Below are 17,735 nucleotides of genomic sequence, written 5' to 3'. Positions count from 1 at the left end.
TGTGTTAGATAATTATCTTTTAGAGTGCTCCATTTAAGGTTGTACTAACCTTCTCTTGGGTAAAGTAACACTCTTAAAAAATATATGTGTGTATAAGCACTCTATATACACATGCACACGCTTTAAATATGTAGTTTAAAACACCACTGATTCCAAGTGTCAATGTGTGCTAAATGAACTGTTTCCTTCCACATGTTCTGCATTCACTGTACTTTAAAATATTACTCTAACTTAAAAAATCAAACAAAAAACAGTAGCAAAATTAACAGAGCTGAGTATCTGGCATTATTTTTAACTATACCTTCAAAACTTGAACTTGACCTTCAGTAGTTATGTCCTTCAAAAGGCTACAAAATGACTGGCATAAGACTGAAGCATACATCTGAAATTAAACGAAAAAGAAGGTATTATGCAAACATGTTTTATATCTACAAATAATTTCTCAAAACTCAAGAGATCAGGGACTACATATATCCAAAGACACAGCTTTTCTTCAAAGATCGTATTTACTAAAATGCTCTTCTTTCCTGAACTAATTAAAATCTAAGCATTTTGTTGGTTTTCAACATTAAGGTTTTTTTTAAAACATCAATCTCAATGAAATTTCTAATGAAGAAGGAGTGGGAACAAGTCTTAATGTCTCTAGTTCTGTTCCTGCTAGAATTTATGCTGATCATTTTAATTTGATAGGAATAACTACTACTGCTCCACATAGGACCTTTCCAGGTACCAAAGTACTAAATCAATTGGCAAAACATTAATACAAAATAATAATATTTCTCAAATTGATTTGAGTGTCCACCATATGCCATAAGGATCTAACATGAGAACAATACGCTTGCATATACATAAGAGTATCAATGTTTGTGTGCACGAGGTTTTCCAACATGAGAGAAAAACCAGTTTGCCAGTAGAGAACTAAGATGCTAATATGAATCTTTATATAATGGTAACATACCTGTAAAAATTCTGATGATGATAAGAAAATATAAGCATTGATGATCTTAAAGCAATTTTTGAGGTTTTCTGAACTCAGCTCTGGAAAAAAAGAAATCACAATTCAGAAGCTCATCACCACACTGAAGTACAACTAAAACAATTCACTTCTTGAAGTCTTTGTCCTCACACAGCTTTTAAGTGCCAGATGCCTACAAACAGAAAAAAGTTATCTTTGATTCAGTACTATTCATGTTCAGTCTCCCTGCCAGCCACAATAACAAAAGAGGGATGGCAACAGCTCTCATGTTCTCAAATGGAAGTACAAGAAATCCTATGATCAATGCTAAAAAAAAAAAAAAAAAAATTTTGGATATGACAGTGGGCTAAGAGGATATTAAAGACAGAACAAATGAAACACACACTAAAGAGAGCTGCAATTACCAATAAATGATCTCTCTCACATCGGAATCACAGTAAATACTGAGTAGAAAGTGTGAAGTAAAGATTGGAGTTCTGCTCTTCTGACCCAGGTGGCATATCAAACACCACTGAGCTTTTGGACAAACACGCTGAACTTTAGGCCATACCTTGAGTATTTCAGTAAGGAAAGCATAACCATTTAAGAGACAGGAGATGGTGTACAACAGCAGTTCAAAGAGAAAAAAAGACATATCCTCAGGCAGTACCTGTAAGACTGTTAAAAAAAAAAAATCACCCAGAACATCTGTAAACACAATTCACAGCTAAGGTATCACACAATTCACACAAAAGGTTTCAAATTTTCGCATAGTTGCAGAAAGCCAGCAGCCCTTATTGATGAGAACAAGAGAAGACCAAAAAACTTTGAAAGGGCTTGCTAAATTTTCTTAAAGCCAGTTTGGGAAGCAGACTATTCTTAGCAAGGTAAGTGGACTTCTCCCCCACCTTTTATCAATATTCCAGTAAAATCACCATTGAGAGCTAAGAGGAAACTACTTTTATATAAGTTTTAAACAAAATTCCTTACCAGATTAAACTAACACTAGCAGCTGGCTAAGAACTGGTATATCATCCATAGCTTATATGAACACAACCTGTATGGAATGTTTGCTTACACCTAGTGACACTTACATAGAAAAACTTCCACATAAAATATCACGACAGAAACTATGGCTTTTTTTTGAAAACACTAATGTTTTCCATTACAATATCTGAAAAGTTCTGGAAAGTTTTAGCAGTTTCTCTTCTTTCCCTTCCCACTAGAAAGAAAACTAATACTCCTGCTATCTGACGTGGCCATTGGACAGCTTTGAAAGCCTCGAGTACTTTCATATCTCAGAGCTTGGACAGGACATGTCTTCTCATCATGTATTTTGAATATTTACATATCTTGACTCCAAAAAGAGATTATTTTTCACCTACCCATCCAATAGCCTCATTAAAAAATTCCAATAGTTCTCTAAATTAGCTTTAGTAGCATATTACTAGTATTGTACATTTCTTGAAATTACTGCATTCTCTCTAGAGGTATTTGGCTTTGTTTGGTTTTAAGTTTCAGACACTGATGCAGTAGACAAATTGTAAAGACATGGTCACATAAACATAAAGTGCTTTCCATTCTGTGATTCTGTAATAAACACTACAAAGGTGAAAGTGTGGGTAGCAAAATTGCAAGAAGTTATTTCACGCCAGAAGGAGAAAACAGGTGAGATAAATATAGAACTGTACTACTTGCTCTAGCAGCACCATACAACAAATTTGATTTTTCAGAACAAGGAACATTCTCTTGATATTTTTTTTTCCAAAGGAAAGCATCACTCTTCTGCAAGGTTCATTCATAAAACAAAGAAATTGTCACAAGTGTAGAGCAGTCCTGAATATCTCCACCTTTTGTTAGAAGAGTATGCCAAGGTTTTTCATTCATAGTCATCTCTACCCAGGAAAGCATCACATAAAGACTAGGGAGGACTGGGTGGGGAGAACACAGCAGTAGGAAATGTAAACAAGTCACAAATACAGAGTACTTCTGAATTTAATTCAAGCAGATCAGCAGTGTGACAGAACTATGAAAATCACAACCATTCCAATGGTGCAAGCTTCCTGTAGGAGATACTATCTACTACTAATACAGAACAAAAAGGAAGAAGGGTATGTGTGTAGATATAAACAAAAGCAAATAGTATTTGGCAGCTACAGAACCCAGCTCTTGAATTTAATAAAAAAAAACAGTACAGAAATCTACTTTCTAGAGCAGTTTTGTCATTAGAAATCTAGTATACACAGGGAAGTAACAGAAGGCATCATCTGGGTGCATCTACCCACCATGATGTAACTTTCCATTGACCTATAAAGTATTAAGGACTGAAAACAATAATTAATTAAAAAGCCAACTTCTAAAATTTTATGAACACATTCCTTTAAAAAAAAAATGAATCAATTTGCTATATTAGCTTCACAACCTACAAAAGCACAGCTGAAGATTTAATTAAACAAAACCATGTTTAGATAATAAAATTAAACTACAAAATTTTTATGCTCCCTTTAATTGCAAAACGAAAGCATCCAAAATATCAATATTTCCTAAGCACCAAGTCTTAATTCTCATTAATAAGTTTCTATATTGTCAACAACACAGGCAAAACTAGTGCTTTTAATTTTAGTGCTGCTTGACCAATACTCTTGGACTGAATAATGGAAACTGAATAATGGAAAAAACTAATACTGGAAGTTTTGCTCTGGTTGTAGCAGAACAGGCAAGTATACTATATAATCAATATCACTAAAAGTTGCAAATGTGGTGTTAAATTTCAAGGACTTTAAAAAAAAACAAACTTAACCCACACCCTCCACACCCCTCCCCCCCCCCCCCCCCAATTATAAACTTAAGTTTTTCTTATCTTTTGGGTATAAAGCAGCTTCAATTTATTAAAAAATATCTAGGCTAAATAGATAATAAATACTAAAAACAGTGTGAAAGTCAAACAATAAAAACCTGTAATAGTTACACCTTTGCAAGTTCCCTTAGTTCTTGTACCTGCAGCAGCAATACTCAACGTGAACAACATGAAGCAGCATGAACAAGAAGACAAGCAGTAGAAAAAACACACAGACATTTTATTTGTAATAGACGTACCAAGAAGGGCAGACATGTTCTGAAATATTCTCAGGAGCTCAGGTGTGAGATATGGACTATTCTCCAATGTCACTAACCTAAGAAGAAATTAAAGAAAACATTTAAATCACCTATCAATAACATTGAGCTATCATTCTGACAGAATTAAAACACTAACTCTCAGTAATCACCTATATGATCCTTAAATAATGTGTGATAATTACTACAAACATATTTCAAATTAACACTTGTTTTGTGTTCAGTCATCAAGTATCTTGAGATCTGGAAGATAACTTCCACATTCTATTCCTGTAAACTCACCATCTCCTCCAGGCAACCAGCTCTGAGAATCACTGGGCCATTGTGATCTCAAAATGAAGGACATCAGACTTAGTTTAGCATGCACATTTTAGTGAGTCTAGACTTCTTGTCTTGCTGTTCATTATCGCAACAAAACAGTATCTTCGCTTTCAACTGCCTGAAAATGGGTTAGCCTACTCAGTTATTTTTGTTTGTTTTATTAACTTCCTAATTGCATCTCTTCTGAGAACAGGTATGATATAGATGATGTCAAGGTAAGTTAACAACAACAAATTCCTAATACATTCAAAGCTTTTTTACTTTTAAGAATACAAGTATACCTTTTTAAAATAAGAAACTGATAAGGAACATTCTTACCACAACTCTAAACCATCTTCCAGAAGATAGACATGTGGAGGCTGAGTAACATCAGTACTTAGCTGAATAACTGGAAGTAGAAAAGGATAGAGATTTTTGCTGTCAGCTCCGAGTCCCTGTGAAGTAAATAAATACGTCAAAAACCTCAAATCAAGCATTTAAAAAGTAGCACTGAAAAAGATCTGTGCTGCTGCATACCGTAAACATTCATTCAAGGAATCAAAGGTTGAACTTCTATCCATTTCATACAACAGTCTGGTACTCCTGCTCTTACACTAACAATATGTCTTGAGAAAATTGTCAATTTTTTGAAAAAAAAAAAAAAAACCCCAAAAAAAAAACCCCAAAAACAGCTTATCAATGGTGTGGGGAAAAAAAAGTTATGAACAATGCACATTCATAAAAACATTCCCCAGCGTCTCTCTTTGAGCAAAGTCACAGCTAAATGACTAGATGCAGAATAAAATATTTTAAAGATCAATAAAAGAATTATTCTTTAGACCTTATAACATAATAAATCTTTTGACATATTCTAAGAACCAGGAGAAGGGTTTGTTTTCATTGCTACTAAACAGTTCACAGACTGATGACAGTGATTTATAGATCCAAGTGCTATACATGAAGATGTCTTCCCAAGAATGAGGAGTAAAGAATTCTTTTCAGCAATCATTCAGTAAGATAACCTAATTTAAAAAAAAAAAAAATCTATTATTAAAACTAATCATAAATTAAAAGTAATCCTTATTTTATTATGACCACTTAAGTGAACTGATGCTAGTTGAATGCTACTTTATGGTTACTATATTTGGAAACTGTTAAGTTAAAATTATTTGATGTGTGTAAGTTAAGGCTTATTTGAGGAATTATTTATTTAAACAGCCTTGTCTTACAAGAAAAAGAATCTTCCATAATTTGTCTGATCTCTTTGTGTCCAGCTATACTTCTGGACTCCACAGAGGCCAGTAACAAAAGTTCCACATTTTATTCATTGCGAAAATATATTTTCTCTTTGTTTGAACTAACTCAACTTTTAAAAGAACACTAATTATTCCTGTATCTGTAATGTCTACTCATTTCCCTTCCACATTTTCTCCACTGTTAAAACTCTGAAATACTATCCTCTTACTATCTTTAGTCATGTGCTTCACAGAATGGTTTGGGTTGGAAGTGACCTTAAAAATCATCTAGTCCTAACCCTCTTGCATGAGCAGGAGCACCTTCCACTACACCAGGTTACTCAGACCCATCCAACCCAGCCTTGAACACTGCCATCCACAAGTTCCCTGGGCAACCTGTGCCAGTGCCTCAGTATCCTCCCAGTGAAGAATTTCTTCCTAAGGTCCAATCTAAATCTATCCTCTTTCAGCTTGAAAGTATTCCCCATCATCTTTTCACTAGATGCCCTTGTAAGATGTTCTGTAAGCCCCCTTTAGGTACTGAAGGCTGCTATGAGGTCTCCCCAGAGCCTTCTCTTCTCCAGGCTGAACTAGTCCAACTCTATCAGCCTGTCAACATCTACACATCTTTTAAATATGTCTAGGGATGGTGACTCAAATGTTTGCCTGGGTAGCTTGTTCCAATGCTTGACAAACATTTTGGGGAAGAAATCTTTCCTAACATCCAATCTAAACCTCCCTTGTTGCAACTCAAAGCAATCTTCTCTCATCCTATCGCTTGTTCCCTGGGAGAAGAACCGAGCCTCACCTCACTACAATCTCCTTTCAGGTAGTTGTAAAGAGCAATAACGTCCCTCCTTAGTATCCTTCTCTCCAGGCTATAGAACCACAGTTCTCTCAGCTATTTCTCACAAGACTTATACTCCAGACCCTTCACCAACTTTATTGCTCTTCTTTGCACAGGCTCCAGCACCTCAATGCTTGCTGAAAACTGAACACAGAATTCAAGGTGCAGCCTCACCAGCACCCAGTACATAGGGATGATAACTTCCTTGGCCTTGCTGGCCATATTATTGCTGATATAGGCCAGGTTGCTGTTGGCCTTCTTGGCTGCCTGGTTCACAAGCTCGCTCATGTTCAGCTGGCTGTCAACCAACACCCCCAGGTCCTTTTCCACCAGGCAGCTTTCCAGCCACTCTTCCTCAAGCCTGTTGCATTGCACGGGTTGTTGTGACCCAAGTGAAGGACCTGCAACTGAGCCTTGTTGAACCTCATATACTTGGCCGCAGCCCATCAGAAGAGTACATCCATCCAAGCCAGTTTTGAGAACTGTAAAGCATTAACTAAACAATTTTAAAAAAACACACAACTGTGGGCAAATGAAACCTAATGTTGATAAACACAAGCAATATATTTTGGAAAGGATAGTTTCCTACAAGACACGAAAAAAAGTACCTACAAAAGCCTGCAGAAAAACAGTGGTCTGAGAATCACTATGTTCACCTCTGTTTGCGGTATTACTATCACTTATTGGAAGCCACAGTCACAAACAAAGGTGAGGTGACAGTCCCTGCCTCAAAGACCTTCTAATAGTCCTGACCATTCAGTTGTCACATAGACATGAAAAAGCAGATATTCAAGTATAGCTAAATGAAAATCATGAGCACAGGTAATTCTCAAAGAAAAAAAATAATCAAAAATTGAAATACAAATAACAGGATGTGACGCAAATCCAATACTTAACAAAGCAAGCAGTTCAGAGGTGCTAGTATCTCTATTTCATATAACGTGAACAGAAGAGAACAGCACAGAAGCCAGGAATTTAAGAAGGGATAGAATAATTTTTTCTTCATATGCTATAAGAAAAAGTTGCAGATATCATTGCAAAAGGTCATAAAAACTACAAGAGGTCATGCAGTAGGAAGGTAATGATAAAAACAGCAATAATAAAAGGCTTGGAATTATAAATAAACAAGATGAACCATGATGAGTCAATGCCAACACCACCCTTGTAGGACTTTAAACTGAACAGTTATGAGTTAAACAAAAAACATTTGATGTAAATTTAAACAGCCATCTAAGAGAAGCTTGTTGTGGTGGCCCATATCTTAGCCTATGATTTTACAATGGCTCATCTTCACAGGAAGAAAAACCAAACAGAAAACCCAATGCCCTTGGGAGCTAAAAGATGTGCCTATTCTGAAGATTCAAGTCTAGACCATACATAACGACTCTAAGAAGAGACAGACACTCCTAATGCCAGCTGGAAAACAGGAAGCCAGAACAAGCTTTTTCACGTAGACTATAAAGTCACTAAAGGTGGCTCGGTTATAGGTTTAAGAACAAAAACCTCCCAGAACACAAGCAAATTTGTGTAAAGAACTGCTTTACTTAACAAACCACAGGAAAAAAAAAAAACATTAAGTTCTTAGTATTAGTCACCTTTACTTTCATTATTAGAGAACCATGTCTTGTACAGTCATGTAAGGCTGAACAGCATTTAGAAATAGCCTGTAAAACTCAATTATACCTTAATTTTACCTACATATATATACACACACAGAGAACATGTACACATGTCTGAGAGAGAACTCTGGGAGACACTGACCGCATTTATGTGATTCTGACACCTTACCTGGACAAGATGGATTAGGGTGGTTAGAATGGCACACCGCAGCATATTGTGCTCCTCACTCTGTTTCCAAAGGAGTGGTAAATACTGAACCAAGCATCCTACATACGGTTGTATCTGAAGTTCAGAACACAAACTTGTTTTTCAATGCGTGAACAGGGCCATTAATTTATCCCAAGCATAAATTTCTGAAATACTTAAGAGCTTTTGTCACAGTACAAATACAGAGTTTGCTTTAATTTACTCCTCTTTCCTCTTCCTAAAACACTATATTCCATACTCTGTGACTAAAGGAACTTTTGACTGCACAGTAGTTTGAAACGCGCATACTACTTATAATAACATTTGTGGATGGCAATCAGGCTTAAGTACTAAACAGAGAACACAACCTCTGAAGTTCTCAATCTTTTGAGCAAGGGCGGGACTACATAATCTCCAGAGGCTGGTCCCAAACTATCTGTTTTCTACACTCTACCATACTAAAAGGTTAACCTTTAGTCTTCTAAAGTATTTAATTAGAAATTAACCTAAACAGACTCTAAGGCTCTTTCTCAAATAGTTTTTTAATGCTGCTTATCTAGTTGATCTAAAATCCAGGGAAATCTACTGTTACGTTGACTTTTCCTGCAACGGACAATTAGGAAAGCTTGATTTGGCTCTAAAACAGGATTACTTGTGGAAAAAGGAGATAAGCTCAACCCCAGGCATTATCTCTGTTCTTAATATAGTAACAATGAAAAAAATGCAAAAGAAAAAAAAAAGTCACAAAACCAGTCAACAATTCATTTTTTAATTCTGTAAAAACATCCTCAATTTCTTTATATACAAGCTGAAGGAAGTACTGACAAATTCATAATGTGGACTTGAAACTTTTAATGCAGTTAAGGACAGTGCTGTATAGACAACTGTGATCGCTATCAGGTAACAGATTACAAATTCAACTGCACAGTCTCTAGGAGTGCAAAGCATTTTGTCTCCCAAAATGCCTCTTTTAATATGTAAAATCTAATAAAATACTAGTTCAGATCTAAGATGAGACAATTAGAATAAATTACAACAAAAAAAAGAAAATTGCAGGAAATGTAATAAGCAATTAAAATCTTTCTGTATTCTAAAACATGTCAATACAAAAAAAAAATATAGTAAATTAAGTAGTAACTGAGCAGGAACATTTTACACAAAAGATAACTGAGAACTGAAAGTGAAGAGAGACTCAAATAACACAAACAATGCAGCCATCTACCATAACAATAACCAGTCTGTTAATCGATTTTTGTATAAGCCAAAACCACCAAGTCCTCCCCTGTGTTGTTAGTACAAAGCCAGCACTGAAATCTATAAAAAAATACCTGTATATTGACTCTTTCAATCACACAAGACAGAACATGAAGAACATGCATTTTGGTGTCACATTCTGTTACTTCCTGAAGTAGTTTAAAGAGCAGTGTAAACATGGATTCCAGATACTAAAAGCAAAGTAAACAACTACATATTAGACCATCAAAAATAAAATTGTACGCTTATAACTCTAACACATCTATGAACTTTGAAAGATACTTATGAAGTATGTAAAATGTTGTTTCATTTGCCTAAACAAGATAAAAAAATTCAAATACATTCTTACATAACAGTTCAAATGCGATCATTTTGAACATACATTACTGTCATGTTTTGATGAGTGTAAGCATGACTTCACAGATAAAATACTATAAAGCTGAAGGCCATCTTTCCAGAAGCAGCACTTTGTTAGGGTCAAAGCAAGGTACAGTCTTTCAGCTTTTGGGTCAGTAGATAAAATTCATACATTGAACTGTAAGCGAACTCTTAAAAAGCTCCCATGTCTACTGTGCAGATGTACATTTTTGATGTTTATTCTCAAGAGAGTTGCGATTAACATGGAAGTCAATCAAACAATAAGAAAAAGCACCTACTAAGTTTGAGTGACCAAAGTAAGTCTTTGCTATATTTATAGCTAACACTTCATTGTTTAATGACATCAGTAATGACCACTGTAAAGAACACATACATAAGAGATCAGTAAAAGTCTGTATTTTTAAGGTGCTGTTTTAACCACACACTTGTATTTAATATTTGTGTGAAACAGCAGGTCAGAAAGTAATCTGTGAAACAGTTAAACTGGCAAGTCACATTGGTGTTGAGACATATTTCTTAAAGACAGCATTCATATTGTCTTAGCATGAAGAAACTTACCATCTGGTAACTTATAGTATATGTAGTACTGAGCACAATCCTAGGAAGCTGTAATAGTCATAATACTAAAAGCTTTGAATTGTCAGTCTGCATACTGCACAATAGCAACCTTAACAGCAGCAATAGGGGGCTTTACATGTTTTGGCCTATGAAGTTAAAAAGACAAACAAACCAACCCAAACCCTAAAACATACACACACACACACTGATTACAAAACAGTGTGGTTTAAAATGAAATTGGAAAACAATTATCTATCTGCTCACCACAATATGAAGATATAAATGCTCTTACCGGTAAGAACTGGTCAGTTCTGAACTCAAAGTCATCTACAGGTAAAAAAAAAATTAAGGAAAAATAATACAGATTGCAGATGGATATAAGACTCAAATAAGCAAATATTAAATGGATAAACAAAAAATATGATGTAAAGAATTTAAATTATTTTCCAGTAACTTTGACTGAAGAGCTAATCAAACATCTTTGCCAATAAAAGGATATTTAACTTCAGTGTCGTAGCTGTCTCAATACGGACCTTAAAGATAGAAGTCAGTAAGCATCACTCACACATCATTTTGATTATCAACATAATGCCTGGCAATACTGAATCTGTTATTAGTTTGGCAACTGAATCATTCTATGTGTTCTGTCATCCTCTAGGAAATGTAGTTAGTTCAACATAAATATTTTCATCTGCTTTCATTTAGGACCCTTTACATTTTATTTGACATTGCTAAAGTAGTACCACATGGAGAAACTACTCAGGTAAAACCTTTAAGAAAGAATTAAACAAGAAGATATCTAGGCTTTGATGAAAACTCCTGCAATAGAGAAGGAGTTTAGCTTGGGACTGATGTCATTCAAAAAGCACAGAATCACAAAAACGCAGTAAGTGAGCATGTCCTTCCCTGTTGAATGTTCACTGAACATTAATTGAAAACAGCCACTTAACACAGAAGGAGATTAAGCTATCTGGAATCACAGAAATAACATGACTGCCAATTCCTAATATTTTACTAACAAACTAGCTAGGTTTCTTGATCTATTTTTTGGCTGATAGGTTGCTTTGTTTCTGTTGCTTTTATTTTTAAGCAATTATGAAAACAGTTTCTCATTTACCTCATCCACTGGTAAACTGAAATTGTAGCTTAAAACCCCAGAATTGTACTCAACCAACTTAGCAACAAATGCCGAATATTCTGCTAGCAGATAACTATGTTTATACTTAAGTAATACTGTATGTTGCAGAAACCAGTCACAGAATAACCCTGTTTTATCTACACAGTGTTTATTTGTTGATTAATTATTTATCTCAAGACACTTCATATTTTTCTTCATGTAAAAAAAAAAAAACAGACTTGCTATTGCTATTTATTTTCCCACTGAAGTCATCATTTTAACATGGTAACGGCTCATTTAATGTCTTTGAAGTTACTGTTCAACATCTCCACAATTAAAGACCCTGCAATTTCCCAACAGATTATCTTTTGCAAGCCATGACAGACTTTAAGGTGTGATGTTACGAAATTTCCAAACAAGTTTACACAAGGTATGGTATTTATGTTTCATCTGTGTTTACAGAACAAAAGTATAATCCAAAACATTACTTATTTATACTTACCACTAAGTCCTGGTCTTGAAGTAAGTTACAAATTGTCTCATATAACACAGGTCTCAAGTCTGATTTAAATTTTACAGAAATCCACTGCCCAATCAGCCAAATTACTCGTCGGCGTATTGGCTTATATCTTTAAAAAGTAGGAAAAAAATGGTACTCATTAACTCATTATACCTGCTGTTCTAGAACATTTCAGAGAAAAAGAAATGTAAGAATCACTAGGAAGACATTACTCCCCAAAAGAATTATTAACATACTTATTTTGAAAGACCAATTTTGAAACTTTAGCACAGAAATCTCTTTCAAAATTCTTCACTAGAAGGCTCAGGAAACACCAACTTAATTGGGAAAAGGATAGCTTTCATTCCAAATGGCTGAATCTTGAAGGTCTCACTAGAGAGAGTTAATTCTGCACATAAAAAACAATAAAAGAAACTAAAAATGCATTTTATTACTGCCATCATGGAGTCTACTGCTTTCACCATAGTTTCCAGCGATTTCCTTGACATTCCATTTATACTCAAAATTTCAGGCCAGATACAATTTAAAAAATGCAAACTTAAGTACTGCATTGGTCATGTCATCAATCTAAAACTATTCTAAGAACTGATATTACCTAATCTTGCAGCACTGCTGCAACAAGTGCACAAATCAATCAGCTTTAGAGTCAAATGGAAAAAGTAAGAACCAGAACAAGCTGAACTGCCTAACATAATGATTGAGAAAAGCATTCTGTACAGCTGCTGCTTTTTTCCACAGATTATAAAAGATTACCAGGAAGAGTAGTTCAGATTTTAATGGTTAACTTGAAGATATAGAAAGTCAGGGAAGATTAACCCTGTTCACAGAATTTTGCCTAATGATTATTTTCCCTTGTTACCCTATTTTTTTCATGGCTACCTTGGAAGCCATCAAGACCACAATTTAAACTGAAGTTACTGAGGCTTCTTTACATTTTATTAAGTGTGATTTATTAAACATTCCCACAGTTAACAAAGAACACCTTCACAGAACATGAAAGTTGTGGAAATAGCATGTATAAATCAGATTATTACACTGGACCAGAAAATTAATGAGGAATAACATTTCAGTGTTGCTTGAGATTTACTAAGTGGCACTGAAGCATGAACAACCCATGCTGAAGCATGACTTATACAAAACACTGCCTTACTAACATATCCTCCTATTTACCCCAGAAGCTGTAACAATATGTTTTGTACTCTCAGAACACTCCTGCCTAATACTTGTCCTTGTAAAAAATCAGAATATTAAAAAATTAAGTTTTTTCTTGAAATTAGCATTATATAGTTTTCAAGCCACTATCACAAAGTTTTAAATGACATAAGTACATGGTGAGAGCAAGGATTTTCAGCTCTAATGATGCCTGCTGTATCTGAAGCAAGTGGTATCTCGTGATATCAAATGTATCTGAAGAAGGTGGTATCTGCTTTATTTGAGCTGCATATGTATTCCTGAAGCTGTTGTTAAAGCAAGCATTCCATTCAAACTACTAACACCACCTCCCTTATTGCCATGGTGGCAACAAAAGCAGTTCAGGCAAACAGGGCTTCCAACTTCTGGACAATTTCTACTGCAAGTTACTGTCCCTACAGGGATTTCATCTTGGGGTATCTAAAACGCCAACCAAATGGTTATATCAGGCGTCTTCCCAACCGTAATTACAACTGTATCAACCAGGACTTTTATCAGTTTTACATATGCTATATGGCCAGATACCATGCTACAGATACCATTGCAGCTTTATGCAAAGACTGGTGCTGGTGTGGCAAAACAACATCAGATCAATCATATATGCAAGATCAAGATCTCTTATTTTTCCTCCTCCTTTGACATTTACCCTAACAATTAGAGTACTTGACCACTGGCAGGTAGCAAGATAAAGCTGAGATCGTACAAAAGAATTTAAAAAATACTTATAAGAATAAAAACATTAGGAAACAGCAGGTAAACAACTGTGGCAATTATTCTACGACTCTGAAGTAAGATTAGACATCCAAAAGCAAGTAATTTATTTTTAAGTATACTACACTGAAAACAAGCATTTTACTATTTGTAAGTTCATCAAGATCTTCCATTCTACATGAAATTGAAACGTACTTACAAGGTGTTTATAACTGGCACTTGGAAATAAAACACTACTAGTGACCCATAATGGAAAATAATTTACAATTTATAGCTACGAATGGCATTAGCAAACAAAATAATTTATATTCCAGGTGACAATTATGTCTGGTAAGATGTACTGCAAAAGTGGTCAAAAAACAAAGTAGAATTCTTAAAAGGACATTAGGGTCACTGCTAATGACTCTGATGAGAAACACAGGACATACTTATTCAGAATCAAAGGGTGATTTGGAAATCATCTGATGAGGATCAGCAGACACAACAGAAGTCAGTGAACTTCTGAAGGAAGAGTGACAGTTTGAAGAACAGTGAAGAACACTGTCTTCTAGTCAGCTGTAGAGATGGACAGACCAGTCTGTACCGAGATGCCAAAACTGACCTATGATCTTTCAAAATACCCTACAATATTTACTAAATAATAAAAAGGTACTCTTCTGAAGGTCATCCAAGTGAAGGGGACCTTGATGAGAAGGAAAACCCACAGCAGATGGGCTTCTTTATACAGAACCAGCTTGTAATCATTGACACTAGACAACACAACTCAAATCCTTCCTTCCACACTTTACTGCTGGAAAATTAAATGAAGTGTGCTACAGGGCGCTTGTATTTAAACTGCGGGGAGAGGTGCTAAAAAAAAAAAAAAAAAAAGGAGAAGAAAAAGAAAAAAACCTCTGTTTGGCTAAAATACAGTTTTACAGAGATTATTTCCACAGATCTCAGTTGGCCTTTGCTGCCTGCAGGGCTATGGGGTCTCATAAGGCCTAAATATCTTTGTTTAAATGATCAAATATACGCAAGAGGATTGACTTACAATATTTTTACAGAACCCTGGAAGTATCCACAACACAGTAATTTAAACATAAGCTGTCATAAACACTGTCATTTCTGTGACACTATCAGTTATCTACAGATGTTTTATATCTCTGCTCATTTAGTGAATACATTTAAAAATACAGTATTTTACAAGTCTGCAATTATTAGATGCTATTTGTATCTTACCAGATTTGTATCAACAATTCATATTTAAATGATGATGGCATAACAAACTAAGGTGTTTACCTGTTATGGGAAACCTGTAGTTCTGCCAGTAGCTGATTTTTAAACCACTGATCAAAATCCACACTATCAAATAGTTCATAAGCAGCCAATCCAACCGCATTATACACTGGGGAAAAACAATAGTTGTGCTTACTGTCTGCTTAAATGTTTAAATACTCAGTAATCAGACTAACAAAAAACAAAACAACACTTTTTATTACCTGAACATAATAAAGAATCAGAACTGAAGCATATCTTTCTGAAGAAAGATATAATCAGACCATGGTGGAGGGAACTCTGGAGGAACTTTTAGCAAAAGAAAGGTATTACAGAAGAAATTTCAGACACTTGAAAATAGCTAAACCCCATAAAAGTAAAGAAGATCTTACTCTAACATCCAGAATGGCTCCACCAGTAGCTACTCTTTGCTTGTTTTGTTTGCTGGGTTTTTTTTGCCACAAAAATTTGTAAAATGGGCACACTACCTCCATGAAAGCACTGTAGCTCATTTATTTGCAGAGGGGAAAGGACAGGACAGTGAGGGAGTTCGCCTGAGGGCTTGTTTTGTAAAAAGCAAAAAAGCATCACCATATTTTTTACATGAGCATTTCGCAGAAGTGAAGATTGACATCAAGTGACAGGAGAAACAGGATTTAGGTCCCATTTTCCAGATGTCTTTGGGAAAAAAAAAAATCTTGCAAATTTTTCACATAATTTCTAAGAAGTCAAGCACACACAGAAAAGCAGCTCTGCTACTTCAAAGATAAAGTGTAACTTAATTTACCGGCATCTTTAATCAATATAGCATTGGTATCCTCCACATTGGTAGATCCTACAAGACAAAGTTAAAATAAGGAAAAAAGTAAAACTAAAACAAAGAACATAAGTAACTTTGCACTTGCACACGTTAAATATGCTGTGACTCAAGTCTAATTCACCGTTTTTATTTTATCCATAAGTTCAGTTATTTCAGTTTTGATACTTTCTTCAGTGACTATACTAAAATGCTTTCAGACCCCATTTTCGACTGACTTCTTCAGAGATGAAGATTTTTAACAGCAACATGCAAATAAGTCCAAAACATGTATTCTAAATGAACAAACTCAAAACTTGCAAATAGCTGAAGATTGTTGACCACATGGTACTATTTACAACAAAGTTCTAGACCTAGTTCCTGTACACTTTACACACGACTGCATGCGTACTCACAACATATAAGTAAAGATTTTCCAAAATTTTAAGAACTACTGAATTCTTAATATCATCTTGTATATGAACAGTAACTCTCAGTTTAAACTTCCGAAAATAGCTACTGCCAGGGGCTACAGGAGTGAAAAAAAGGTGTATGCATACCTTTTGCCATGGAAGAATTAACTTCCATAATTCTTGGAAAACTAACTAACCTTTTACCACTACCAACATCACAGCAGAGCAAGCTATCCTGAAACTTATGTACACGAAGTATTCAATGAAGAGGTTCTGTGAAGTCAGAAAGTCCTCTCAGAAAGTAAGTACTTATTTCTATTTAACAGAATCTACTCATCCAGTCTGGTAAGTTCAAACATAAAGTATTAAGTCAGGTAACGTGCAACCTGGGGAAACAACCTAGACTAAAATGACAATGAAAACAAAGTGGCAGCTACCACTAATAAAGTTTTATGGCCACTATAAAACTTCGTTTGGGGATAAGAATCATTGAAATAGAATTGAAAAAAAAAAACCCACAAAACTTGAACTACTCAGCCTACAAAGACTTTGGTCCTCATATAGAAAACCACTAAACTTTTTAAGCAGATTCTTCAGCTTTGGAAAGTCCTCCAGACCATCTAGAACGACAGCATGACCTGAACCTTCTCCTTTACGGTTTTTTCCCCCGGGATGTTTTCAGATACGGCAGATTTATCATAAAATGCCCTGCAACATTTGAACAGGAAGCTCCCAGCAAAAAGCAGCCTACAAAATTTATGAAGCTTTTTGACCATCCTCAAGAAAGCCTGAAAGCTCCTGAGAGCAAAAATGCCCCAATCTTTGCCAGTCATCTAAACTAGTTACAGTGAAAATCAAAGGATACTTAGGATTTCCTTCTCCTAGACAGACATGGCATTTTCCTTATGGTAGGTTTAGAAATAGTTTTAAAATATTAACATGACCTTTCAAAACTACAGAGTGAATGCCCTATATAAAATTAGGTATCACAAGGTAAAATCATTTAACAGTTACAAAAGCAAGTGTAAAGAATTCTACATTTTACAGTTCGTTTATTATTTAAATTACTTACCTTGTAGACTGTGAACCATTTCTAAAAGCACAGGGGCAAGAGTCTGGTTATATTCATGGAAAATATCAATAAAAAGAACTTCCGTGCATGGCTGAAAAATTAAGACATCTGCTTTAGAATCTAACAGAACAAAGGCAATTAAGGCATAAAATGTATTTCAAATGCTGAATAATTTAAAATGTGATATACTGTAGCAAAACCAGTATTATAT

The 17,735-nt window shown here is 35.0% G+C and overlaps 2 protein-coding genes across 3 annotated transcripts in view; one reads left to right on the top strand and one right to left on the bottom strand.

The window, feature by feature from the left end:
* The window catches only part of DIMT1 (DIM1 rRNA methyltransferase and ribosome maturation factor), a 62,131-nt gene that overhangs the window by 2,699 nt on the left and 41,697 nt on the right, over positions 1-17,735 (top strand). The gene's annotated exons all lie outside the window — the stretch shown is intronic.
* IPO11 (importin 11) overlaps positions 1-17,735 on the bottom strand; it is a 99,187-nt gene that overhangs the window by 49,297 nt on the left and 32,155 nt on the right. The window contains exons 14-25 of the mRNA XM_062612291.1: positions 17,525-17,615; positions 16,031-16,078; positions 15,268-15,373; positions 12,067-12,193; positions 10,947-10,980; positions 10,740-10,780; positions 9,586-9,702; positions 8,240-8,353; positions 4,709-4,824; positions 4,052-4,128; positions 959-1,038; positions 302-382 (exon numbers count right to left, since the gene is read on the bottom strand). Coding sequence (XP_062468275.1) covers positions 302-382; positions 959-1,038; positions 4,052-4,128; positions 4,709-4,824; positions 8,240-8,353; positions 9,586-9,702; positions 10,740-10,780; positions 10,947-10,980; positions 12,067-12,193; positions 15,268-15,373; positions 16,031-16,078; positions 17,525-17,615 — 1,032 coding nt within the window. The remainder of the gene's footprint in view (positions 1-301; positions 383-958; positions 1,039-4,051; positions 4,129-4,708; positions 4,825-8,239; positions 8,354-9,585; positions 9,703-10,739; positions 10,781-10,946; positions 10,981-12,066; positions 12,194-15,267; positions 15,374-16,030; positions 16,079-17,524; positions 17,616-17,735) is intronic.

This window comes from Pezoporus occidentalis, unplaced genomic scaffold (assembly GCF_034315485.1).
Source record: "Pezoporus occidentalis ecotype Australia unplaced genomic scaffold, CSIRO_AGI_Poc_V1 ctg16, whole genome shotgun sequence".
In the NCBI taxonomy this organism is placed as follows: Eukaryota; Metazoa; Chordata; class Aves; order Psittaciformes; family Psittacidae; genus Pezoporus; species Pezoporus occidentalis.
Note: the sequence above shows the minus strand (reverse complement) of the source record. Positions and strands in the feature narration are given on the sequence as shown.